The sequence below is a fragment of the Pezoporus occidentalis genome, unplaced genomic scaffold (assembly GCF_034315485.1).
Source record: "Pezoporus occidentalis ecotype Australia unplaced genomic scaffold, CSIRO_AGI_Poc_V1 ctg152, whole genome shotgun sequence".
NCBI classification, from domain to species: domain Eukaryota; kingdom Metazoa; phylum Chordata; class Aves; order Psittaciformes; family Psittacidae; genus Pezoporus; species Pezoporus occidentalis.
The window spans coordinates 132234-159564 of NW_026913339.1; the positions used below are offsets into that span (position 1 = coordinate 132234).

Here is a 27331-nt window from a genome sequence, read left to right on the forward strand (position 1 = left end):
CAGAAAGGGTAGGTCTGCTAAAAAATACCAGCAGGCTAGAATAGGAACCAACCAACTGCAAGAAAAGAGTCACAGCCCCAGAGAGCACTCAAATGTGAACTTGCAACTGCACAATTTTGAAAATAGGTTCTGGTACATTGTACTTGTCCACCTCCCCAAAAAAATGACTTTCACAACTTTCAAGGACCTTTAAAGTCTTGTCCCAAGGCAAATAGCTGTTGTGGTTTAAACCTTGTCATCAAGTTAGCCATGCAGTCCACACCCCCTCCTTCCCCCCCTTTTCTCCCCCTCCTCCCCCGCTCCTGGAGGGACAGGGAGGAGAATGGAAAGAATGTAACTCCCACGGGTTGAGATAAGAACAGTCCAGTAACTAAGGTATAACACAAATCACTGCTGCTACCACCAATGATAATAATGATAAGGGAAATAACAAGGGAAGAGAATGATACCACCTGCTGTCCGAGCATGACCAAGCAGCGAGTGCCCTTCCGCGTCACTCCCAGTTACATGCCAGAATGACATGCTGTGGTATGGAATACCTCTTTGGTCAGTTTGGGTCAGGTGTGTTGTCTCTGCTTCCTCCCAGCTTCGCCTCCTCCCTGGCAGAGCATGAGGCTCAGAAAGTCCTTGGTCAGACTAAAACATTTGAGCAGTAACTAAAAACATCGGGGTTATCAGTGCTGTTCCCAGGCCGAAAGTCAAAAACACAGCACTGTACCAGCTACTAAGAAGAAGAACAAATGACTGCTACTGCTGAACCCAGGACAATCGCCTATTCCCAAACCTTTGTGAGACTAACTACTAATGAATCTCAGTAACACAGAAGCAATTAAAACAGGTATTCGTGACCGGGGGCCTTCTGTATATGGCCAAGTTCCTTTAAGGGGTGAGATGTCACTTGATTACTATAACCTTAAAAAGTTTTTGTATTATGACTGATATCATATTGTAATACAGCAATGAATGCTGTACATGTACTTTGTACTCATGTACAAAGATTTTATGAATAAAAACTATAATCCTTGATTAGCTGTATTATTCTAACTTGTCTTATAAATATTTAAAGAGATGACTTCCTAAAACAGTACATGAATAGTACATTATTTGCCATGCAGAAACTATAATAGGATAAATGTTAAATAGGAGAATCCTGTATTTCAAGTTTATATTTTTATTCTGTTGAATGGTACAAATGTGAGGAGTGACTCACAGGAATGGTTCTCATGCTATAAAGTGTTTGGGAGCTGCTTGTGTGAAGACAGGAGCCACTGACAATACGAGAAAAGCCCGATATCTTGATGAGATTAAGACTTATCATGTATTCTGTCCTCTACCTCTTCCAAATATTTTCCCACTCATTTCCCCCTCAATTCAATATGCTAAATTAAAGCTGTTGTAGAAGGCTTTTATTCTGAATAAAACCAGTGAAAATACAATTTATGCTGAAAGCCAAAGCTAAGGCAAGTCACATTTTTTGCTGTTATTTGCTAGCCATTGTAGGTGGGACCCACTCTTGTATCTTCTTGCGAGTAGTGGAGTAAGGTACGTACTGTCCGGGAGTGCCACTCAGATTGAATTTATGGTTCTCCCAGATAAATTTCCGAGAAACTGGTGGATGAGTAGTTGGAGGGTCATCCGTCATTGAGTGAAGCCAGCGATGCCTTAAGAGGAAAAAGACACACTGTCATTAAGGAACCTTACATGACCTGTAACAAGCCTTCCTCCCAAGGGTCCTCCTCTGAAGACACTAAGGATTTATTTGGGGAGTTAGTGGTAGCATAACTTTAATCCACTAGGACTTTGAATGAGGGTATGGGATGCTGATTTAAAGTAATTACACAAACATAACTGAGAGTTCTGCTCCTAAGCAACTGAAAGCACACCCAAGTTTGAATTTCCTGTTCCTCTGTATGCTCAGTATTTGAGCAGACTATTTGTTATCTGTTTGTATGGCCTTAACCAGCTAGCCAGGTCAAAATGACAAAACCACAAGGTCTTGTTTCATTGTGGCTTTTTTTTTTGTTGGGTTTTAGGTTTTTCGTTCGGTTACCAAAAGACTATGCTGCACAACAACTTCAGTACCAACTCCAAAGCATTCATGAAGCTACCACTTGGGATATGAATTAATGGTGCAGGTTCACCTACAACAATCAATCACCTAACTGTTTACTGAATGCACAATGAGATGATTAATACCAATCAGGAATGGAGTAATTACCAAGTGATTATAGTGATTATCCTTTACCTAGGAACTAAATTCGAATCCTCCCTTGTGCAAACAACATTAATGATCAAGCAAAGTACTTTCCATAACAATTTACTGAAACACTATAGCAGGGATCAACTGAATTGGTTTCATCCCATTTCTATTACAGTGCCCAAAGCAACTTTCAAACCTGAATAATTATCTGTCAGTTCTTCATTCTGCATGCACAGTTGACAGCAGTGAGGTTATGACTTTTTTTGCAAGCTTATGTATTTTTTACTGAGGTAGAATTAAAGAGGCTTCTGCTAATCAGCTTTTGTCAAAGACTCGACCTAAAAATAAGAAGTCTTCTATTTCAGTTATTATTAGAAAGCCTAAAAATTGCATCTTCAGCCTTTAGCAACAAATCTGGCACACTTCATTGATACAGCAAAACAAAACCTCAATAAAAGTAGTGAGAAACAGACTGACAAGTATATTCTAAATCTGAAGAGCTTTACAGAAGGTTGATTATCTTTCCAGTCAAATAGTTACTAGACAATTCAGAAAAGCTAAAAATCACAACTTTGGATATAACTTTAGTACTAAATCTCACATGTTCATTTTCTAGAAGTTAAAAAAACAAAACCCCAAAACGAAAGCCACAAGTTATAAGACTAAGGACTGTCAGAAAACTGGCTTCAATACAAAACCACATGGAACTATAAAATCCTTTAAAGGTAAGAAAACCCAACTTGTTTACAGGTAAAGAAGGGCCTCCCATAGGAAAAATCATCCACTCAGGAGTTTGGAAGTTATACATATATCAAGTGGCAACATGAATGGATCCCTCTCTTCCTCCCCCCACTCTCCTTCGTAAGTCTGGTATGATTTGAAGTACACATTTCCACTACTTCTATTATAAAAGATTTGGGGTAATGATTTCTGTCTGGAAGAAGGCACCCCCATAGCACTACAAATCATGATGTGGTCTGAGGATACAGGATCAGGCCTTGCTCGATTTTAAACCTGGCATTACTGTGGGTGATGGGACAGAAATAGTTAACGAAATGGATCCAGGCATTATCGCCCTGGTTGGGCTTAAGCCTTGGGAACAGTGAAGAAAACAATGAAGTGTCAAGATCGGTTAGCAAAACAAAGCAGGCAGTTTGCAAGATAAATCAGGATGTGTAACTCAAAGACAGACCAAACTATGTAAATATCTGTAACCCTTAGTAGCTTTGCTGAAAAAGGATGACAAGGAAGTAAGAGAGTGGAAAGTTACTGCTTCGCACTTAGTGGACTATAAAAGAGATGCAAGACACAATAAAGGTCTTCAGATTTCACCAGAACTGGAGTCTGTCTTTGATATGCCACATATTACCAGCCTCTGAAATGCCCTGGCCACATTATACAAAGCTCTGACCTTAGGTGAACTCCCTCTCCCAGTTCACACCCATAAGAACTGTGTACTAGTGTGCTTCACAACACCTGAGATATCATGCCTCCTGTGAGGAGCATCAAAGTTGGCAGAAACAAGAGTTTCAGGGCTTAAGCCTGGTCACGATTCCCCTCAGAAGCCCAGCATGTTATTTACAAAAGCATTTTAGTTTGCACAGAATCTGTTGTCTCAAACAAAAGCTCTCACTCTCCACTTAAGTAAAAATATGTAAAATCTGAAAACTTTATTTTGGGAAGACTTTCCCCTTGACAGCCTTCCTCAAAGAGTCCTTTGAAGCTCTGATTCTTTGAGACTCTGTTCTCAGATGCTCAAGAAAAGCTTTTCATGCACTAGATTGAATAGCATGAATAAAGAGATTTGACATCTTGCAGATGGCCAGATTTCCATATAAATTCTCCCTATAAATCCATGCATGGAAAAAAAGGATTCAAAAGCAATTAATGACTTAAAACCTACAAAAAAAAACAGACAACTTACATAGAGCAAAGAAAATCAGGAGGATAGCAGAAGCTCTGAAGAGACTGAAGCAGCTTCCTGAACCACAGAGCAAAGTCACTACCAAGCAGACTGAGGCTAACAAAGTTGCTGGCCTTTTCCTTGGGTAGATAGATGACAGTACTGTCAAACGCTCTCAAGACTCCATGAGAATTTTCCCCCAAGTCTTAAACAAATATTTAAAAGCAAGGAAGTTTCCAACTGAAGCTACAAGGGAATGGAGCCAATTACATGATGTACAAGCTGTCAAACAAGAACTGATGCTACACAAACTCTGTAGCTATTACCATATGTGCATCTGCAAGGTTCAGGCACCATCTACGTAAGTTCAGGATGTTTGCCAACTGGTTGGCATCCACTTTTTTCAACAAGTTAACCATGCTGCAGTAAGACACAAGGGAAGTGAAGATGTATGTTATGGTCAAAGAAGAAGAGATGGAAAAAGGGTCAAGAAACATGGTTTTATTTGTTTGCACATGGGAGATTCACTTTGATTTCTCATTCATGCTGCCATAAGATACCATTGTATAGTAATGAGACAGCACCCCATTTACATGAAACCATATAGTAGCATTTAATCTAGTTATAAACCCCAAAAATGTATTATGAAGCTACCAAAAGGGCAGAAATTTAACACCCCTACTTTTCTGCTCAATCTTTTTGCTTGTTTTCCTTGGAGGCAGACTTTAAAAGCAGCAGCTTTACAGGAGATTAGCACATTTCTTTACATTTCTTAGTATACTGGCACTTGTAAGTCTGAGATGCTACATTCTTTCCTCCTTCAGCTGTCAGATTAACTAAAAAGGATGTAGGTTATTAAACCGAAGTTGAACATTAACTATTCCATGGTATGAAGTTAGCACCCCTGAGGCTCCTTCCAAATATGTCAGATTTGCACCATAAGGAATTAAACATCAAAGCAGAGGACAGACATTATACATAGGACAGTGCTGGCAAAATGAAGTGCCCCTGCAAAAGGAGGAAACTCTTCTCAAATTGTAGTTCTTCTTACACTGGGCATAACATATTGAAAGAGCAAATTATTTTTAACTCATTTGTTTACATAAACCAGTTGTCAATCTGTTCTTCAAAGTATCTGGCCAAAACACAAACCAACTTACATTAAACCAGATAAATGGTAAATGGATAGTGGGTGGAGAGCCATGAAAAGACTCTGAATATGATGCAAGAGAAGCACAGCTAGAATCTAGGATATCAACGCTTTACGTGCATGGACTTTGGACTCTCCAAAGGAAGCCTTACTTCACAGCATAATCCCACCAAAAGCGGAAAATTTGTTTCCAAGTTTCACGCTCCCCCCAGGCAGAATCAAACTGAACCTCCCAGAATCTTTGAAAAGAAAACACAGTCACAAGGAGTTAAATAACACAACTAAATCAGAATGAACCACAAGCCTACATACTCTTGTATGGCAATATTTTTTTAAAAAGTAAGTCTCGATTCTCTATATAGTAGACATATGTCAAAACAACTCTTCTGATTTCCTTCAGACTGTGATTTCAGTACATCCGTTGTTAGAAGACATTACATCAATTATTTCAGAATGCTGAAAATACTCAGTGGCTCCTAAAACTGCTACTACAGTATGTTATTACATGAGATGTTTTTTTCTTGCTACTTTTTCTTTTTCTCTAGTATCTGAAAAAAAAGGTAAAGGGTAGTTAAATGAATTCTCATTTTATTTTCCCAGACAGTTGTTTTTAGAACTTTTCAATACTCCAAAATGCTTTTTCCCAATTCATCACACATGGTAAGGTTCACCTGACTGTATTTCAACAATCATTCATATTCTATAAGCCTGAAAGTACACAACTGTCCACAAAACTATTCTTCAGGATGCACAGAAGATGCACAGAAGAAAGGGAGTGTTTTTCCTGCATATCTGCTAGTGTTTTCTATTCCTCCCAAGAAAATAGTGTAATCAGTAAGATAATCTGTAGTGTGATCCTACATACAGTACAATTTTTAGAAAAGCCCTGCAAAATCATTACAAACTAGTTAGCATTACTAGTTAAAAAAGAAAAATCAGAAATCTCTAGGTTAGCTCTGGTCAGTTTCTTTAAAAGTGCCATCTTTAGGCATGACAGTTCCAAAATAGTTTCTGAAAGTAACACCAGCCTAGAAGTAAAACCTGCTTCCACCCGCAGAGGGTACAACAATATACCCACAAAATGCTCTGCTTAGCTGAATTAACTAAAACCCAGTGTGAAAAATCAGCATTTAGAAGAAGTATTCAGATCACAACCCAGCTGTTACAACAGCACTTTATATGCTTCCCAGCTGACCAAAGGATGCTAAGCGTTTCATCTGTTGAAGGCAGGCCTAGTGTTTTAAGAGAGAAACATTTTTTACAACTGACAGGACAGGTACTATTATACTAGAGACCAAATTCATCTCTGTTTTAATAGAAGTAATTTCACACAACCTAATTTCTTTCTAAGAAATTCTGGGTCCAGTAAACCCATTCAATTCCCTCTGTATCTGCACAACCCCAATGTTGACATGGACAGAAACTTGTACAATACATGAACAATACATAGTCTCAGTTCAGAAGTTTATGCCACTTCAAAAATTTAAGATGGTGTACCATCAGACGAAAAATAAATAAGTCTTAAAAACTAGCGTTTATTCCCACTCAAAATATTTCTATTTATAAAGATGTATCTAAATAGTATAGAATTAAATGCCAGTGATTTAGATGTGTCACAAAGCTAGGACTCCTATGTAAGAATAAACGTCTAGGGTTGCCATGGGACATACAAATTTATCAGTGATAAAAAAGTACCCCTAAAACTGAACAGTACGGCACAACTAAGTTTCCTGAGAAAATACCTCAGGAGACAGGACTGTTTACCCTTTTGTGCCTCACTGCACTGACCAGTCTTAAAAATAACTAAATTTTTACTGTTTCTTCCAGGGTAAGTTTTCCCACATTGACAGAAAAACAAGTTTTTCTACCTCACTAATTTATGTGATCTAAACAAGCTACTTGATCTTAGAAACATCACTTTGATACTCAGAAAGAAACTCTTTACTGAGGTTTTTAAGCACACAATAAACAACACATAAGCACAAGCAAAGAAAAAACAACAAAAAAGTGTCATTCAAAATAAGGAACATCTTGAAAATTAGCACAATCTAATAGTGCAAGGATAAAAACAACAATTATTATGCAGGTAACAAGGAACAGCTCAGCACTGGCATGAACATGATGGTTTTGGAGATTCTGATGCGACTTCTAAAAAACAATGCCATTAAGCTCTTACTGGAGAAGACAGAAAAAAGCATTCACTGCATTAAAACTAATTTTAATGCTGGGAGAATTCGAAGCAAAACTGACTACCTAGACAATCTACCCACACGTTTCTCGGATATTCTAATGACAGCCACAATTTAGGAGCTTACATAATTAATCTCAGCCTTGCACAGAACATCTGTCACAGGAACAATAAAAGCCAGTGTTCACCAATGCTCAGTCTACCCAAGCACCTCTAATTTCATACCATCTTTCACTGCTTTGTGGCTGAAGCGCTGTTTATACTCCCCAAGAATCAGGTGGCAATTGGCTTTGCTAGCATATACTATAAAATGTTATTTTATTTGGGATGTGTTTTTCCTGAGTTATTTAGGAAGACAAAAAAAGTACTAACAGCCATGTGGCCAGAGATCTTCTGGAACTCGAGGTTGTACTTATTACTGAAAGGCATGAACAGAAAATAAAACCTGAAGAAAAAATACAGTCAAGTAGTAGTCAACATACTGAGCTGAGTACCCTGGCCCTTTGCTGTTCATCAGCTTGTAGAGTATCAAGGTATATCCACTGAAACAATTATGCTGTTAATGGCTGTAGAATAGGGAATGTTGTTCCATTATTGCCTTACCTTCTTTGGGTTCTTGGCTAGAATGGATAATTTAAGCTATTTTTTTCTCCCTCAGGCTGTTCAATGTTATTGTATGCTTTGCCAAACCATTAAGACAGAATCACAATAAGGAAAATTGGAAGACTGGCTTCACCTGCTCAATCTGGCTGGCAAAATCTTCTCATTCCAAGAAGCAGTGAGTGTGACAGTTAAGACAGTGGGCAATATAACATTATGAATGGGGATTAAAATTAACAGTAACTAGTCTCAAATCTTCTGGCCATATATAAGACAGCTGCACCCAAGAAAACTTTATAATTAATTAACTTTCTGTTTTGTAATACAAGAAAATATACAGGCAATTGTGGTGTCTGGCCACATTATTAAGCTAAATGGTTTACCATTCGGGTGGCACCATGCTTCCATCAACTTCCCAAAATGTATTTTTGCCATTCATTTCATCAGTATAGATGACCCATCTGTGGCGACCTTAAATAAACAAACAGGAATATTTTATCAGCTCGAAGAACCAAACTGTTTTCATATAAAGAAGAGAACAAGGAAAAGTATTTTCACAAAAAGTATCTACCATTATGGGCATTTATTTTGAAGTCTCTACAGCTTTTATTTTTCTAAGTCTTCCATATATCCACTGTTACTGTATTTTGATATGGCTGTATTTAATGCCCTCATGAGGAAACAAGTATTAGCTATTTTATAAGTAATGGGAAATAGGAACTTAGAAAATTTTCAGGCAGAGAAACAGTTTTTTGGGAGGAGTCTTTTCCAAAAGGACATTGCCATTAGTAGCTGAAGATTAAACTAAGTTTCAGCCATATAAAACTACCAAGCAATGTTTACCAGCAGCTGCTTTCCCCAGGTACCCTACAAGTTAACGTACAGCAGGCAGAGCTTGGCCTACCAAGCATGTCAATTGCTTACACATCACCTTCCACCTTTGTTGTTTTAGGTGCTACGTTTTTAAGTACTCTACAAATGTTATTGAAAATCGAATTACTTAAAGTAACAGGAAGTTTAAGCTAATCTGTGTCTCTTTGCCATGAAATGCTCACACAAGTAAGCATAGCCGCAAGGCAGTTTTAAAGGCATTTCTCTCTCTTCACCCACCTTTTAAGCTACCAGCTTTTAGGTCAGGGACCAAATTCAGCCCTCAATTACATTATCATATAGGCATACCTATATGGAAAGCATCTGACTGGCTTACATTTGTCCTATATTTCAGATTGACTATGTAGTCAAAGGAACTAAGAGAAGCAACAGAGAGACAGAAGATGTCAAAGCATTTCTTGCCCCCTCTTTAAGACTCACACAAGTCAAGTGTGAGGAAGTCAGACAGACAGCATGTTTTATTTCATTAACAGAAACTACACAAGCTATACAAAGGTGGACAGTCAGTCAGGAGGTATTCACACTAGCACACATACCAAAGAAGTTTCTTTTGTCTTCATAGTATCTGTTTCCGTATTTGTCAGTTCCTACCAGTGTACCAGTCTTCAAATCATTGACCCTGTGAATTCCCAAAACACTTTCAATTGACATCATGTTAGAATTAAGTTGTGATAGAGGTTTCTTAGGGGTTGGTAGAAATCTGTAATGAAAACTCTTAAACATATATATATGTACTCAAAAAACTATGCAAGCTTATGGATGGCAAAACATAATCACCAACTCTGCAACTAATGCCAGCATGCCTTTACTGTGCACTCCACTGACAGGATAATAAAAGTTATACAAAAAGGCCTTTGGGGGTTATTATTTATTTAAAAGCTCTTCATAGTGGAAGACAAAGCGACTCTGCAATATACACAATGTAACACACACAAAACGTTAAATGCTGTGGAAGGGAGTCCCAGAGACACGTTAAATACATTTGGTTGAAGATGTTACCATCCTTCTCAACTACTTGTTACAAGCATTTCAGCTTGAATTGCCATGGAAAAGTGGTCAGCACTAAGGCACATTGAGAGATCTCACATGTCCATGTGGGCACTAACCGCCAGGAGAGAGAGGAACAGTAGTATTTTAAGTCATCGTAGCTGCTTGCCAAGGAAATGCACACTAAACCCTAAATTACAACTGTTACTTTCTAGCTTTTGTGTAACTACGAAAGACGTAAGCATTTAGAGAAAAGCAGAGAAATTCAGACTAAAACCCTTGTAGAGAAAGTCTCCTGACTTGGGTAGATCATTTCTCCAAGTAATTACTTCTAAAACATCAGTTTTTGCAAGATTCACCTTGATCACTCTTCCTGTAAGCACCAAGTCTATTCCTTGAACTGGGATGAAAGATTCAATGACCTGAAAGATGAAAGGGGGGCAGTGACTATGTTTGTGGTCGGTACAGTTATGAGGATCAGGTGTGATTTTCCACCTAGCATACGCTCTTCTAACTTCAGTCTTCTCAATGGAAAAAAAGAGAGCACTGCCTCCAGTCTTGTCTATTCTCTCTTCCTTCATGATAGAAAGGTGTTTGCACAACCTGTGATCTTTGACTCACATAAGCTCCCTGACAAGACATTCCTTAAGACGTGCTTAGGAAGAGGCACTCTAGTGAAACCTAATACTCAAACTCTTCTAGACTTTTATTTTCTCAGCTCCATTTCTTCTTGAGAACTGCCAGTGCAATAGCTACTGCGTGAAAAGGGAAACAAAGTGGAGAAAACAACTTAGGGAGGATAACAGAAAACAGTAATAGTAAAACAGTAGCCAGGGAAATTGTATATTGTCTTAACTGATACTGCTTAACAGCTTGAAAAAACATTGTGCAAGAGGAAGGTCTCCCTGAACTACTTTCTACCACGGAGACAGAAAACTCAGAAGCTGTTTGTCATCACAGGTAGCGGGAATACAAAGTTGAGATGTCCCAAAAGACAAGCTGACCTCAGAAATACTGTACCACAAACAAATGAAAAAAAAAGATTTAAAATGTATAATAACTGTAAAGGGACTAACACACTGACAGGAAGAAAACAACATGCTCAGCTGAAAGAAGAAATAGAATTGATCCAAGGTTTCTAGTGAAGTTCCACAAAGAATGTTGATGTTAGTAGCCTTACTTAACACTTTACAAGGTTCCTGGCCAAAACAAAACCAAATCAGAAACCCCATCCCCAGAAAGCACAGGAGTCTGACAGATTATGATACTACCAGACAGAGAAGGTTACACTGTTGTATAGGAGGTTCAGTACTGTCATCAGGGCTGGACTGATATCACCAGCATGGAACTCAATGGTACGATGGTCACAGCACTGGTATGAAGGTGATGCGCCTGGAGACTATTAAGATCTGCAGCACTATGTGCATAATGCAAGGAGAACATCTGGATATCACAAGGGAATAACAAGCTGTCAATGAGGTGACACTGAGGGGAAAAAAAAACAAAGCTGACCCTAGGCTGTACCAGGTGAACTGAGCTGTCCCCAGTGAACAAAACTAGTATTAAAGCCACTGCATGAAAATACTGATAAGGCCTGATCAGCAACTGTGTAAAATGTTATGTATAACTGTTCAAAACCAATCAATTTAAACTGCAAGGAAAGAGGGTTATTATGACGACTGGAATAAAAGGCATCACGAGGGCTCAGAAATCTTGCCTTGTCTATTCTAGTGTAAGACAGACCTTGATATATAGCAGAGAACCTCACCTTGCATATCCTCCCTATCCCGTACTCTTTCTTGACTCCCCACTAGTGATTAAAACCAGGCTTTTTTGGCTATGTGGTCAGGCCTACAACATTCACTGGACCCTGAAGAAATGTTTGATTATTTTTCCAAGGCCAGCTACAAAGATAACAGATTACTGACACTGCCAAATTTGGACCATGTAGCATTCAGACTTAGTAAATGCGTAGCTCCTCCTGTTTGGGAGGAGCTTCAAGAACAGCTATCACACTTCAAAACACAATTCAAAATACTATCCACAAGGTAGAGATGTGAGCAGGGAATAAAAATAGGATAAAGTTTAACGTGGAGGAGTGTGAAGTTCTGTGCTTGGGGGGCAAAGCCATTCCAGAGATGGCTGGAAATAAAGGCTACAACTAATTCTGCAAGAAGATTCCACTGGAGCTAGAGGGCATCCAAAGCTGAGCACAGGTCAGTGGTGACAATCTGTTGCCAAAGAGGCAGATGTACAGTTTGAAGTGTTAAAGAGTTAAAGCTCATGAAGCAGGTGAGTTAATTCCTTGTTTTACACAGCAAGATCTCAGCAGCAGCACATGCACAGAAACACAGAAGGTGGCTGCAGCAGCGCTGAGCGTCAGCACGGTGGACACGGCTGTGGCAACAAGGCTAAGAAGAGCTGAGGCTGGACTGCTGGAGGCTGAGAGACGAAACCTGCCAGGGCAGTACTGACAGCGCAGCGCAGCATCGAGGAACCCACCAAGCCGCCTAAAGATGAGAGGACAACGGCCGGGGCCTGGCTGGAGAACGCTCTGACCGCAGTATCCAAGGCCGACAACGGCTGAGGGCTGCGAACCGCGCCGCACCGCCCCAGCACACCGCCGCTCGGACCGCAAGGTGCGCCGCGGCCTCCTCCTGCGGCCTGCCCAGCGCCGCGCACCGACCGGAGCAAGCAAAGCCCGCCGCCCGCCACGGCGCCGCGGTGACGGCCCCTCACCCCCGCCAACCCCACTTCGTGAGGGGCAGGGCGCTCGCCGCCCGCCCATGCACCCGTCAAGGTGACCCCGCAGTGCGGCGACGTGCGGCCCCCCGCCACCTGTGCCGGGCGCGCCGGACGCTGGGCGCCCCGTTACCTCAGCAGCTGCCATATGGCGCCGCGTACGCCCCCATGGCCGCCGAGGTGCTTCATCGCCCTCTTTATCAGCTGCACGTACTCCGCCATCTTGGAGCGGTGCCGCCCGCTCCCGGCGCCCCAGCCGTTCCGGCCTGGGGCTGCCCCGCCTCCCGCCGGGACAGCACCAACTCCTCCTTCGGGCGCCGGAGCGCGGAGCGCACGGTGGAGGAGCTGTGTCGCCGTCCCTCATTTGTTTGGTGGTTGCTGACGCTCCCTGGTGAGGCTGCGGCGGTTGGACGCAGCCTCTGAGGCTGTCGGAGTCTGCGTCTGGCTTGCCGCAGGCCCGCCGTGGCTCTCCCTGGCCTGCCCTGGGACCGCGCGAGGAGGGAGATACAGTCCTCCAGGCAGCTCGGTGCTGTCCCGCCGTGCTGCCGAGCGCGTTACTCCTCATCCTGCCTCAGCCCCGCATCCTGCCTCAGCCCTGCAAGCAGCTCTTCAGCCATCCCCTGCTGCTCTGTGATCCACTTCAATGAGGAAGATGGCACCACCGTCCTTACTAGCTGTCCTGCAAGCGGTTGTAGGCTGCCATTAGATTTCCCTCTCCACCTCTTCACCAGGCTGTAGGTTCAGAACTCCCTCAAAACCCATCCTCACAAATAACACGTGTCCTTGGCTGCTGACCGTTGCAAAAACCTTCAGCTGTAGTTGGATCTCACCGCCCTGCTTGAGCAGCACCCTGGTATCCCAGGTACTGCCTCTCCAGGCACAGGCATGACAGTTCCCCAGGGCGGGCAGACCACACTTTTCCCAGTACATCTATCATGTGTATTTGTGAAAACCAAGAAACAACCAGCAGCAAGATCCTTTTTCTGGCCTTTGCTAAGGTTGCCGAAGGGTATTTTTTGATGAAGATGCTGAGATTTGTACCTCCAATCTGCATAGTCTAAATCCATAGAAAAGCGTATTGGTGGCTGCTTGTGAAAATCAAGAGACAAATTCAGGATATGGACTCCCTCACCTTTTGTTTTGTTTTGAATAAAAATGTCTACTGTCTCTCATTTTTTTCACACAGGTCACAACACAAGTTCTGAAAGTGGCAGTGAGGAGTCCAAGATTGCCTAGACCAAAAAACAGGAGGTAGGGGAGGTGACATCTCACCCCATGCAAACTGTGGGTGATGGTCCCTGGCTTTTCGTAACTCTGGGAGGCTATTTAGGAACATGTATCTCTTACCCACCTTTCCATCTACATCTTGTCCCACTGCCTTCTGGTTCTGCAGCAGCAGGAAGAAATATTTTTGATTGCCTTGCTGGGGACATTGGGAGTACTTTACCGCTGTTACTGCAAGGCTAGTCTGGCAGGGTGCGGAAACTACTTCACTGACCTTCACAAGGGCTAAAAATAGATCCACGTTACCTTGTCAGAGCAGGCAGGACTCGGAAGAACACTTGGTGAACACAGCTTCAGTGCTGTAGCCACCACTGGCTGCTCAATGGAGCCCAGCTGTCTGAAGAGGCCAAGCAGCTGGCCGCCGATACTATGGGAAACTGGGGATTTGGGAAGGGACAAAGCAGGAGCTGAAGTGAAATATTAAGTAGGTGGTGTTAAAACTGAAAGGAAAATGAGACTGTGAAAAAGGTCTGCCAGCCAAGGTCACAGTGTGGAAATATAATATCCATGTTAATGTAAAGTCCGGTGTCTAAGTTTCCCATTCAACAGTTTTTAAACACAAGCGGTTTTGTGTTCAGACAGAAAACACAAGCCCTGCTGATTTGGTGTGCTGTGCTGTAACCACGGCATCTGTTCTGTGGCAAGTCTCAAGCTTCAGTACACTTGTGGCAGGTTATTTACGTTTTCTCCATTAAAACTCTTAGAAAATTTACTAAATATATTAAAATACACTCAGGTAATTGTACATTAGCAAGCAGAAAGCCAGAAATATTTGCAGTCAGAATTCCCTTGTTATGTTGTCCATAACTTTATATATAGAAACCATTATTTTGATATAAATTATTGACAATGGAGTGTAAAATATGACAGAATTAAGTCAATTAAGTCAGCCAGCTTTTGAAGCATTGGATAGGTTCAGCTCTTGAACCTATTTCTAAGACTGTTGTTTCTGTAACTGGGGTAATTTTCATTGAGAGTATAATTCCATGAGCATTTTCTCTGCTGGCCATTAAATAATATTATTTTTTTTCTTCCCAAGAGTGAAAATGATCTGGATCACTTCATTGATACTCATAGCACCATGGTTCTTAGACTGACACTACTGTGGAGAATGGGGCATTATGACACAAAGCTGGAAGAAGGGAACTTCTTAATGTGACAGTGAACCTACAGAAGGTTTTGTTGAAATTCATTCTTAGTAGCAGGAACATTTTACAGCATCTTCAAATTATAGTTTGATATTTCTTTGTACTATTTTTCTCTATTAATTGGGTCAATGAGATTTCCACTGAGAATTTCATTAGCTCATAACAGCTCAAGTCCCATCACATCTACTTAAAACTGCTTTTGTTAATGTGTTTGGTCACTGAGGGTGAACAAAGAATCATACTATTGCGCTCAAAATTCTCCCTGAATTTGGTGCAGATGTCATAGTCGAATACAGGGGAGTACAAATGCAAGTATAGCATCTGCCTGAGAATTTACTGGGACATCTTTGGGAGACAGAATTGAAATACTGTCTCATCACTCAAGTAACTTGAGTTTTATAACTCATGTACCTGTAAGAGATCTTTAATTGCTGGTTTTGAAAATTTAAGACTCTTCAAGGCCTAAAAAACCCTCTCAAGTCTGAACACAAGTAAGTTGCTTTTTTTCTAATACAGATTCAGAGTGCAACAAGCAAGAATGTACTTTTCAAATCCATTTCAAATCCATTTCAAATTCATTTCCTCAATGACTCAAAGGATGACATGCGAAAGAGAAGCTATGGATGCTCCCTCCCTGGAAGTGTTCAAGGCCAGGTTGGACAAGCCCTTGGGCAACATGGTCTAGTGGAAGGCGTCCCTGCCCATGGCAGGGGGCTTGGAATGGGATGATTTTAAGGTCTCTTCCAACCCAAACTGTTCTATGATTCTAAGTACTGAGAAAGGTGAGCTTTTAGAACAGAGGCAGGAGAAAGCCTGCCTTACTTACTTACTCCAGGAACTTAGTGAACTTACTCCAGAAGAAAACCTGAAGTAAGCTTTTATGGGGAAGAGATTCTTCATGCTTATTTCCAGCTGTCACCATTAGGTAACTCATTATATCATCCAAACTTCATCTTTTACCAGTGCACCTTAGATTTTCTCTGCAGTGTGTCAGTGCGTTATTAATTTACTTAATGATAAAAACATTTCAGATTTAAACATGGAAAGAATGGTAGCTCATTTCTCATTTGGGATGCTGTTCTGGATTATCTGCACATTCATGCAAACACCACATTCATTTACAACAGAAGACAAAGACCAAAAAAATTACACTTTTCAATCAATTCTGGAATAGACCAAAACTCATGATAATTTCACAATTTTAAACATTAATAAATTCATTATTTATCCAGCAATAGTTAAAAATGAGATAAAGCTGTATTTCTTTCAAAAGGAAAAAAACTGTGTTCCATCATACCCTAACTTCCAACCTAAAACTGCTCCATAATGAATCAAATAATCATACCCAAATATACATTATTGCATGATATAACATGAAGATATTTGATCAGGGTTCATTACAATACATATTTCTATGGAGTGTTTTCAAAAGAAAAAAACGGTAAATTAAATTTTATAATTATTACATTTTCAAATTCATAGGGCAGAAAGTAGTAAGCATGGAAACAGAAAGTTAACAGCAGCAAAGAGGAGCAAACAGCAAGATATTGCTAGCTATCACAAATCCCAGAGACTGAATACAAGTGACAATACTACACTGTGTAATAAAAGTGTAAAAGATCCACAAACTCTTTGTAATCATATATACACTGGTTTAGGTGTGTCATTCAATCCATATAAAACATTAAGTAATAGGTTATTGCCACTGTTTTCTAGAATAGAAACTTACAGTTTATTTTAAAAAATACAGCCAAAATAGAATTTACCAATTTAGGCAGCTTTCAAGACATCCACAGTGATTTTGTTTTAATACAACAGCAAGACAATTACAGTGACGTTGTGGTGCTTACACTGAAGTGGCCGTACTAGCAAACTGCCACCGCTGAACAAACCAGACTGGTTTCAAAATGAACAGACTGACTTTCACCCACACTGGAGAACACACAAAGACAGTAACTGCATGGACAGGTAAGGTTGTAACTGCAGAAAGTATTGCAATAAGTGTACTTCTGAAAAGTTTAAAATATAAAAATTATTTGTACCAGGAACTTAACTGGTATGAAACAAGCAACCTAAACCCAAGGGTTTATGTACAACATACACTTCCATGAAGAATGTTTGAACCAGTAAGCTTATTATGTGTGTAGCATCACTCCCATCTTTACAAGACAGGATTCTGAAAAGTATAAAATTGTTATGCCTTTCATGTAATTTATATGTAATATGATTTTTCCTGCTCTGAACATTGACAGATTTAAAGTTGTTGAAACTAAACTTGTCCTTCTGTTGTCAGAGAGACTTTTTATTTTTTGGCTAGTGAATGTGACAGCTTGGTAAATCCTGATGGGTTTGCAAACTGTCAGACTGCTGAAGATCAAAAAATTGAAAAATAAAGACGAAAAGGTCACAATAATGAGATATTTTAATATCCACGATGAAGTGAACTTTAATATTCACATTTTTGTTAGCTGATTAAAAACGTTACTCAGCAACAGGAAGGAAACCAGCAATATTAGCCAGCCTTTCATCTAGGAGCAAAGAACATTAATTCACAAGGCTAGAAATGACAATAAATCATAGGTATTGGAAACACTGAAGGTCTGAGATGAAGATAACAATATGCTCCATTTAACTGAGCAGCAGTTATCTTAAAAAAGCAAAACAAACAAAACCAGAACTTGTGTTTCGCCTTCCTATGAGCTGTTGCGTTATTCTCAATGACCACAGTGCTTAACATCCAGAAATAAGGAAGAAACATGTTCATCCCTGTATTAATTTACCTGTTTTAAAGCTCCCATTCCTGAGAAAACCCAGTTATGCCTCATTCCTTATCAAAAGCATGAATTTATAGCTTAAGAATGATTAATGATTTTTAAATTATGAAAAATCTTCATAAGCAAAGTAACACTGAAGCAACAACCTGCAGTATGGTATCCAGCTTCTAGCTCGTCATGAAGACGAGAAAGATTACTTGTCAGGCAGCATAAAACAGCTGCACCTTACCTTTAAATCAATACCTAACTTAGGATGAAAATTTACTGTCATGAAAAAATGTAAGAAAACTTTTTGGATAAAAGGTTACTTACCAGTAGCCAGAGCTCTTTGCAATGTGCTGTGTGCACAGCTGCTTTGTGGAGGTCCAAATGTCAGAGGTATCCAGAATCATAAAATGTTTTTTGCCCAACAAACACCTGAATTTAAACAACCTGATGGGAAATAGGACCAAGGTTCTTGTGCTTTTGAGTTAACACATCCTAGGAAAGTAGTCACGACCCAGCAGTCAGTGGTAATGGCAGGGCACACGTTATTGAAGTAGGCTAACTTGTATGCAAACAGACTAGGGCACAAAGAGGAAGCAAGAATAGAAATCCAGAGAAAATAAGGTTCTGAGGTCATCTCATCCAAAACAGCACTCTGACAAAAAAAGAAAAGAAAAAAAAAAGGCAAAACCTCAGCATACCACCTATGGAAAGCAGCTAAATACCCATCAGGGATTAAAAGGGTATGCAGAGATGTGGTTAGGAAGGCCAGGGCTCAGCTAGAGCTGAAATTGGGCAAAGATGTCAAGAACAAGAAAAAAGGGTTCTTCAGATATATATGAGCAGTAAGCAGAAGCACAGGGAAGATGCAGACCTATTGCCTAACAGGGCAGGGAAAATACTCAGTGGTCATGCTGACAAGGCAGAGGTTCTCGGCATCTTCTTTGCCTGTCTTTACCAGTAGAGCTGGACCACAGAGCACAGGATCAAATAGCTATGACAATGTGTTGACCCACCAGCAGTAGAGGAAGGACTGGTCTGCAGCCTCCTGCAAGGGCTCAACTCAAAAAAATCCATAGACCCAGAAGAAATCCACCCTAAGGTATTAAGTGTCTGACACTTGTGCAAGGCAACTGTCTATAATCTTTGGAAAATCTTGGAGATCTGGATATAAGAAAGAATTTGCTTATGCTGAGAACAATCAGTAACGGCAACAACCTCCCCAGGGATGCAGTGGAGTCCCCACCAGTGGAAGCTTCCAAGATGCGACTGGACAGAGTGCTAGATAATCTCATCTAGGCTCCCTTTCCCATGGAAGGTTGCACTGGATGATCTTTTCAGGTCCCTTCCAACCTGGACTGTTCTATGATAAAAAGAAATGAGCCAAAGGATTCAGTCACTGAAGACTAGTATCTGCAGAAAGACTCGTATTTTCTCAGTTTGTCTCTGAAACAGGACAGTCCCATGCAAGAGGCTGTGTGAGCCAAATCTTTTGACCAGCTGTAAACCAAGAACTGTGTATGACACCTGAGGCTCAAACGATGGAGTAAAAGATTTCTGTAAGGATGGGAGAGACATTTGCACAATGTACTGCGTTTAGAAGGGAAACAAGATATTATTTCTTACTATTATCTGGGTTACATGAGTGTGGAGAATACTGGAGTAAAACTCTTCCAAGATTATTAGAATACCTGGGAAACCACTTTCCAAAATACTCAGGAATAATGTGCCATCAGCTTCCTTAAAAAGTTTAACACAGAGGACTGTAAATCTCCCATGCCTGTTAGTGCTAGAAGCAGGTCAAAGACAGCAAAGGGCTAGCAAGCAGGGTCAGAATTTCCAAGAAGAGATGAAGAGTTATACACCTGCCATCTGCAACTTGGTCCTACTGATGGCAAGCTGGGCCTCTAACCCTTGGGGAGAGAACAAGCACAGTGTATCGGCAGCAACTCTTTTGTACATCCATAAACCCTGCTGATGAGATGCATACCTCCCAAGACCCAACAGTCCTCACATTGCTCTCCAAGGGGACCCAGATGAAGAGCTTGCATCCTGCATCCTTTGAAAGGTGGAATGTGGGAAGAGCTCAGCAGACACGGCCAGCTCCGACACTGAAGGCAGGTCAGTACTCCAGCAAGTCAGTAAATGCCAGGGCAGAGCAGGGCAGATGCTGCCATCCCATCAGGGGTCCTCTGCAGTGAGTGCTTTGTCTGTGGTGTTGGCTGTGACCGATCCTGTAGTAAAGCCTCAAATTACATAGCTTGGGTGGAAGAAGATCCAAACAGCTCAGGTAGTGGAATTGAAAAGAACACAGAAACTCAGTGTCAGAGGCAGTTCACCAATTCTTTTTGGCTGGCTGAGGTCCTCAGGTGCTGAGAAAAACTACAGTAGCCTCATCTAGTAGTCTCCTGGTGTTAGGGTGGCCTTGGACCTTCTGGTGCAGAGTGGGCAAAGGCCCCCATTTAAGATGATCTTTTGGCTGAGCAATTCCTGGTGCCATCATATGTGTGTTGCTGAGGCTCTTCCACACCCAGTGTTGCTGGAGAAAGAGAAGATTCGTGATAAACAGAACTCAGCCTCGATCCAAGATTTATATAATCCTGAATTCTAGCATCAGAGGTAGACCACTACTTCTACTACGATAATTTTAATTTCAAGCAATAACTATTAAATGTGCTAGGGATGTATAAAGGCCCACTGAAAAATGAAGCAAGAAGTAACTGTATGTCAGTGTTATTTGTCAGTGAGGCACATGCCTCAGGATAGAAAAAAAAAACATCCTTAGATGTAGCTATGAAGTATGTATGATTCAGGCAACTGAATTTGACACACTCAAACTTAAACAGTAAGCATATAAGATTGGCTGGAAAAGAGAACTGCATAGCCAAAGGCTAACAATATTAAAAAAAATGAAGACGTGAACACAAGAAGCATCTAGAGTGTCTCCACTGTTGTGCACCGAGTACGACAGAGGAAGTGGTAGTGTGAAAAAGCTTTAACTTCTAAGACTAGAAAAAGTGGGATGATGCTGTCTTTGAATACCTGCAGTATACACTTCTCTGTTAGTTTTCCATAGTATAAAACAGCTGATGTCTACCAAGAGGTAGTACTACAACACAGTATTCTACTGCACCCACAAAACAGTCAGGATTGGTCAACTGCAGCAACCTCTCATCAAAGTATTTTAAAAATGTGAACTTTCTCTACTTTCCAGCGGTCTCTACTGCCCAGTGTTTCATTCAAGAAACAAATCTCTCTTTAAAACAAATGGGAAACTAAGTTTGGGTATAACAGTCTTGTTGCCATGGAAACCCTGACCTCTTCAGGATGTTTGATCATGTATTTTCCATTTGACCAGTAAGAAAGAACTAGTAGCAAAACAATGAAAACACAACTCAGAGAGAAAAGTTAATTTATTTCTCTAAACCATCAAACTAAGTTGAGATACCTTAGTTCAGTCATTGCTTCTTCAGTTTCTTCACAAGCTTGGACTTCATAAACAAATATTCCAAGTTATCTATCTATAAAAATAGGATGGACAATTCTTGACTTTCTTCAGATACCAAGTAAATTTACAAGTCCTTGAAGATCAGATGAAAAATAGGAAATGATCCTATATTCCTTAATACAGTCCATCACGTTTCCCAAGTGTACTGGAAAGGAGGAATATTAGCCTTCTTTGAAAAGGTGCATGGGAAGGCTTATTGCCATCTCTTGGAGACAGGGTATGCATTTACATCACCATGACTGCCATGGTATGGAATACTTGACTAGTACTTTTATATGGTATGACTGATTATCTGAGAGTTGTAGTCCGTTGTCTCCATTCGCAGAATATATGGGATGATGCTGTCAATCTGAACGTTGCCAATCAGTCCTGCAAAGAACAGCTCTTCAGTGATGGCAGCACTCATCAGCCTCAGAGCAGGCAATCTGAGAAGAAGTCTAGACAGTCTAGAAAGTAAGTTGGGTAAAAAGTGTTAGTTTTGGTCACAGATTTTGGTGTTATTCATGATCATGTTATCAGTAAGGGGAAAAAATAACAAGTGACAACACTGGCCAAAATCTGCTGTATCTAGTTCATGAAAGGCTTAAATATTTAAATCAGGAGAGTATTAAATTTATGTTCAAGCATGTCTTTAAACAGTACAAAAAACATGATTATGCATGTCAATTACAGGGACAGTACCAGGTTTGGACTTAGACTAAATGAGGAAATAGTCCAAGTAGGTGCAATTCAAACATTAAAAATATTTATTTCCAATATTTCATTTTGGAAAAGAATAATGAATTAGTAGATAAATAATACTCATAATATGTATGAGTACCTGCATAATAGTTCAAGTGCTCTAAAGATCATTTCTTACCTTTATGGAAGCAAGAAGAAAATGCACATATTTATTACAAGAAATAATCACCAGTGCTCTGAAAAAAGAATCAATCAAGTAAGTTTACAGACCTGTAAGTATCATCTGGATATGCTTTTGTTACGTAGTCTTGGAACTCCATGTAAGCTCTTTCTTGAAATTTCTCAATCTGTACCACATTTTCTAGACCTGGATGATCTGAAAAAAAAAGCACTCTACATTGTTATACCTGTTCTAGATAAAACACACTAAAATGCATACAGATTATCTAACTGTAAGCATACCAAAACCATCATTTGGTAGCTGTAGCAACTTCACACTTTTAGTGGAGGACATTTCTTTAACTCACTATACTTCTTTTCTATGTTTATATTTTGTTTAGTTCTTTATAAATACAACCAGACATTTTGAAGAGTTGCCTTGGTTTAAACCACAACAAGAGTTCAAATAAAGGTAGTGCTTGCAGTGTTACATCAATCTCAATCATACAGCTCTGTTCTGTATGTAGCAGTGTTTCAATACACTCACATTTAATGGACAATTGTATGCACAAATAGCATTTGGGTGGGATGCAAAGGATAAAATTAAGATCAGCGGAAAAAGCAGAATAAAAGGCTATGAAGCACTTGTTTCCTAAAAACTGAAGAAGATACGGAGCAGATCATTCTTTTCCAACTGTTTGGTGCAAAATTTTCAAATGTGCTAAACGTTATTTTTAGCTTAAACACTTGAAATGTAAATCTTGCTAAAATGAAAGGATATTAACCTAACTGTCAAGTCACATTTGGAAATTATTACCTGCTGATTCTGAACACTTTATGTGGCCTGTAATTTTTATTGTCCATCCATCTTAATGTAAATATTTTACTGTCATAGCAGCATGACAAATCATGTAGATTTTTTTCAGAAATGGATCATAAATGAGCTGCCAAATGATGTCAGATAAAAGATTATTTCTAACAATCCTCCTCTCCAAATATATGGCCTTTTGTCAAGAAAACCAGGAGGTTTTGGCCTAGAAGCTTTCAAAACAATTATATAAATCACTGGACTTCCTTGAACACATAGCTTCACAGAGGAATATTTTATCCTATGCAGTAATTCAGTCATTCCAAAAGCATGGCTTCAAATTAATGCAGAGGACAAGAGGTTAGTAAGTTTGCAAAGAAGGAATACATTTTAAAGAGTTGTCACTGACATGCAATATGCATCCCTTCATGATGCTGCTTTTAAAGCAATGTCAGAAACACAGCTAGAAGTCAACTTCTGAAAACAGTAGTTTGAAGACCACTGCTCGTAGACAAGCAGCCACTTATGAAGATGCAAAGTCTTCTCAGCACTCCTTTATGCTCCTCTGCCCAAGGCTGTCTTCTGACAGTCAAAGAGCTGGCTTGTCTGCCCAAGGCTGTCTTCTGACAGTCAAAGAGCTGGCTTGGCACAGATGATTTTCAGTAATCTTCCAAGTCTCCAGCTATGGAAGATGGCAAATCAGTAGGGCCTCCTAAAGCAGATGTTTCTACCTTAGGACTCTGCCACATGTGCAACCCAGCCCCATCCTGCAGCAGAGCAGAAAAATCCCTGAAATCATAATGTCTGACCTATGAATCACTGACAGAACATCCCTTCTACTAAAGGTACTGAACATGACTTTAGATACATGAAGATTTCATTACACGGCTCATAGGATCAATATTGACAACACATTGTCATGAAAGCAGCTACACATCATTTGGAATCCTATCCTGAAAGCATGTGAGCTAAAGAAAATTCATCTCAATCATGTGACCAGATACAGCCTTTTCCCAAGATATGTTTCCTTCTACCTTTTGTGTTATCAAATCTAATTGGCAGGAGACAAATTAACTTCTGATTAAACAAGTAAGTAGGTATCGCTTTGCAAGTGTGAGGTTCACAGAGAGTGATTCTTTAGACAGGCCAACAGATCATCCCATGAATCCTAGTAGACATTGTGCTAGAAAATCTATTCAGTCACTGTCATAACCAGAGGACTCTTCTTCTTCCATCTTGTAGACTAATCTCCCGGGGGAAAAATAATTATTATTTTATCTTCACTGTCTAATGTCATTAACGTTACTTGGGGTACATTAGGCAATCTTCTAAGAAGACAGAAGTAATAATACATGGGAATGTTTGTGGTGCTTATTCACCAGATATGCTACATGTGATACTTATTTCCAAAATATCTATGTGAAGTGAGTGTTTCTGTAATTTTGGATATGAGAATGGATGCTGAGGAAGATGGTCTTTCATACTTTAAAAGCCCAACTTCAATCCATCTCAGCTGAATGTGCAAGCGCACCACTTCTGAAAATTAAACTACAGGTCCTCAGAAAAAGTGCCCTAGAAAGGAAGCACAGAATTAAAAGTGGTAAATAAATAAGTATTTTTTAAAACATCAATGGTAGAGGCAAGAGTAAAAGTCTTCAAAGCAACATTCAACTATTTACTTTAAAAGATTAACCCTCCTCTTCTTACAGGCCTTATTACAAACCTTCCAAGGCTCCTCAACAAACAAGGCAATAATTGTACAGGTGATAGTAACCGCATAAAATGAAAACAGGCAGAAGTTACATAGCAAAAATTAGCGCAGATTAAAGTTTTACATTTGTAATACTACATACCAGGACTGAAGAGGACGATTGCTTTCAAATATGCATATTCATATCCATCTAGGCAAAGCTTAACCATGCTGTTGCAGAACTCTTGCAATTTGAAGATATGCTCCATTACTAGTTTTCCTCTGTCTGTTGGCAGCTTATCTAAGTCAATACACACATAAATATAAGCCCCCTGAGTCAATGCACATGCACAAAATACGGTCACATTGGATTTTTAAAATAAAAATTTTATTAAGAGTCCAACAGTGGGGAATCTGTGCTGACTGTGAGCTCACATACTAGGTCTGAATAATCTTGACACCAACAATCATGAACCATAACAAGCTTTTTTTCCCCCTTCACATTGTACAGTTAGGTCTCCTCCTGCCACTCCAGTAACCAGGGGTGGACTAGAACTTGAAATGATCTGAGGAAGGGAAAGACTACTTACAAGCAAACAATACACTACTACTGCAGATCTGCACTCTAAGGGTCAGGGGCCATGAGATTAGGTTAGTGTACAGTGTTGTGGGTTATTTCAGTCAGTCCAAGACCATGCTACTGCTGGAAAAGAAGGTGCACTGTACCTTTCATGATTTGCATTTAGGGGAATGTGTAGTTGTGCAGAGCTGTTCCCCTTGGGTCAGCAGTAGCTGATACTGTCCCCTTCACAATCCATCAAACTAGGCTCCCTGGGCCCCACAAACTTGCTATCTCTTGGTGATGCTGCAGCTGGCATGCTACACAACTGGAAGATACTGGTTATGAATTTCTGATTTTTGCATTTAAATTAAATAGCAAAAATACATACTTGTAGTAATGATAAAAACATGATTAATTACAATACCTTTTTTGGTGAACATGCTTAAAAATTATACAGAACAATGGAACTGCTGAAATTCCATTTGTACCCCTTTAAAGACATTCACAAGTCTGGAAGTATCTTTAGATGTACATTTAGTCATTTAATCAGTTTGTTTTAATTATAAACTATTATTACTTACAGGAGGATCTTGTGGGTATTTTTAAATCATGAAAACCCCTGAGAAACAATTTTTTAATACCCTCATTATAAAAGGAGAGAAAAAAATCTAGTCTGGTGAGCTGTTTTTCTGCATCCTACCAATCTGTTTTTGCATAGCACTAACAGCCAATTTTCATACATATAACAGCAAACTACCCCAAAATCTAGTTAAGCCTGAAAATGCTAAGATTTTTGTATGTGCATCTACCTTATAAAAGTGTGTTAAGACTATGAACAGATGAAGACTACACTATTTTTGATTGCTTAGCTTTTAGTGCTAACAACCTTGTGAATGTTGACAAGCACACAAAGATTATCTCAAAGACTCCTCTACTGCTCAGAACATTTCCTTCGCTGTAAATGAAAAGAGGAGGCAGCTGACATCTCTTCCATCTGAATGAATAATATGAAAAAGATGCAGGCTGTAGGATTACTAAAGTACAAAGTATGCTTTGTGAAGATGCTGAAGACTTGCATGTAGTCTAAAGCTAGTGTACAGAAGTCAACAAGCCAAGTTACATGAAGGAAATACATCACCAAGTTAGCATTTAGCTGCTTTGTTTCACAGCTATGAACAGCAAGGAAATACTGAACAGCCTGAAATATTCCTAATTTGAGCTGACAGTATTAACAGAACAGCACAACACTATTAGATATTGCACACACACACACTAAAAACAACCCCAGAAAATGCAATGCTAACCCACATTAGATAAACGGACAATTTATTTTTTTAAGTTGGGAGTTAAGTATTAGCATAGGTGACTTCTGCGAAATTGCTAAAAAAATCCACCTTGTGAACTGTATTTTCTACTGTTAATTTGTTTCTGTACTATCAACAAAACTCTATAAACAGTAAATTTTCATTAACAGCTGAAGGATAAGCAAAAGCTTCTGTGCAGTTCCAAGCTTAAAACCCATGAACTAATTCCCCAAGACTGGCAATGAGCACATCATACACCTTACCTTGCTGTAAGCTGCCATGAAGGTGATTAACAAATGCAGCTAATATAGTTGCCACATTCATAACTTGTGAGCATTGTGCAAGACCAAGCGTGAAAAGTTCGTTCCAGCAGGCTTTTACTAATGATATGCTGTTGTCCTGCCTGTTAAAAATTACAGCAATTTCAGTTAAAAACCCCAGCCATTTGCATTCACTTTTTTTTGTTTTACCTGAAGAAGGAATCATAAAATATTCCTCTAATTCAGCCATTGCAACTAGTACCAAAATGAAAGCTTGCATCAGAAACAGTTTTACTTGCACATCAAGACTAAAATACTTGGTTTAGAGAGACTTTTGTAAAGAAGTAATTTTTGGTTTAATGAGCTAAAAGGGGATGGATTTCTATCACAAAAGCTGCAGTTACAGTAAAAGAAAGCAGAAGCGACAGTAAATGACAATGTCTAGGTGCATTCCATCATGCTGGTTTTCTTAGGTTTTACACTAATTTTCCAGTAATGTTTGCATGC

At 39.8% G+C, this 27331-nt stretch overlaps 3 protein-coding genes across 11 annotated transcripts in view; 1 reads left to right on the forward strand and 2 right to left on the reverse strand.

The window, feature by feature from the left end:
- Nucleotides 1-1391: 1391 nt before the first annotated feature.
- NDUFA12 (NADH:ubiquinone oxidoreductase subunit A12) lies at nucleotides 1392-12951 on the reverse strand. The gene is made up of 4 exons (XM_062611309.1): nucleotides 12795-12951; nucleotides 9469-9551; nucleotides 8425-8512; nucleotides 1392-1661 (listed from the first exon to the last, which is right to left on the reverse strand). Exons 1-4 carry the CDS (start codon nucleotides 12881-12883, stop codon nucleotides 1481-1483), a joined length of 441 nt encoding a protein of 146 aa, XP_062467293.1. The 5' UTR covers nucleotides 12884-12951; the 3' UTR covers nucleotides 1392-1480.
- METAP2 (methionyl aminopeptidase 2) overlaps nucleotides 12522-27331 on the forward strand; it is a 258513-nt gene continuing 243703 nt past the window's right edge. Inside the window, exon 1 of the mRNA XM_062611311.1 lies at nucleotides 12522-12525. The gene's annotated coding sequence lies outside the window, so the exon portion shown is untranslated. The remainder of the gene's footprint in view (nucleotides 12526-27331) is intronic.
- NR2C1 (nuclear receptor subfamily 2 group C member 1) overlaps nucleotides 17671-27331 on the reverse strand; it is a 52204-nt gene continuing 42543 nt past the window's right edge. For 8 of the 9 annotated variants that reach the window (XM_062611298.1, XM_062611295.1, XM_062611297.1 and 5 more), the window contains 4 exons: nucleotides 26828-26967; nucleotides 24862-24999; nucleotides 22312-22417; nucleotides 21248-21806 (listed from right to left, as the gene is read on the reverse strand). In XM_062611298.1, the coding sequence (XP_062467282.1) occupies nucleotides 21632-21806; nucleotides 22312-22417; nucleotides 24862-24999; nucleotides 26828-26967 (559 nt within the window). In that variant the 3' untranslated portion in view covers nucleotides 21248-21631. Of the gene's footprint in view, nucleotides 20392-21247; nucleotides 21807-22311; nucleotides 22418-24861; nucleotides 25000-26827; nucleotides 26968-27331 lie in introns of those variants that run through there. The other variant, XR_009963335.1, reaches the window with a different exon arrangement.

Excerpts from the sequence above, each read along its gene's own strand:
- NDUFA12 (XM_062611309.1), bottom strand. The coding sequence starts at position 12,883 with ATGGCGGAGTACGTGCAGCTGATAAAGAGGGCGATGAAGCACCTCGGC. Across the intron at positions 9,552-12,794 it reads GCCATATGGCAGCTGCTGAG|GGTCAATGATTTGAAGACTG; the intron begins GTAACGGGGCGC and ends GGGAATTCACAG. Across the intron at positions 1,662-8,424 it reads AGCATGGTGCCACCCGAATG|GCATCGCTGGCTTCACTCAA; the intron begins GTAAACCATTTA and ends TTTCCTCTTAAG.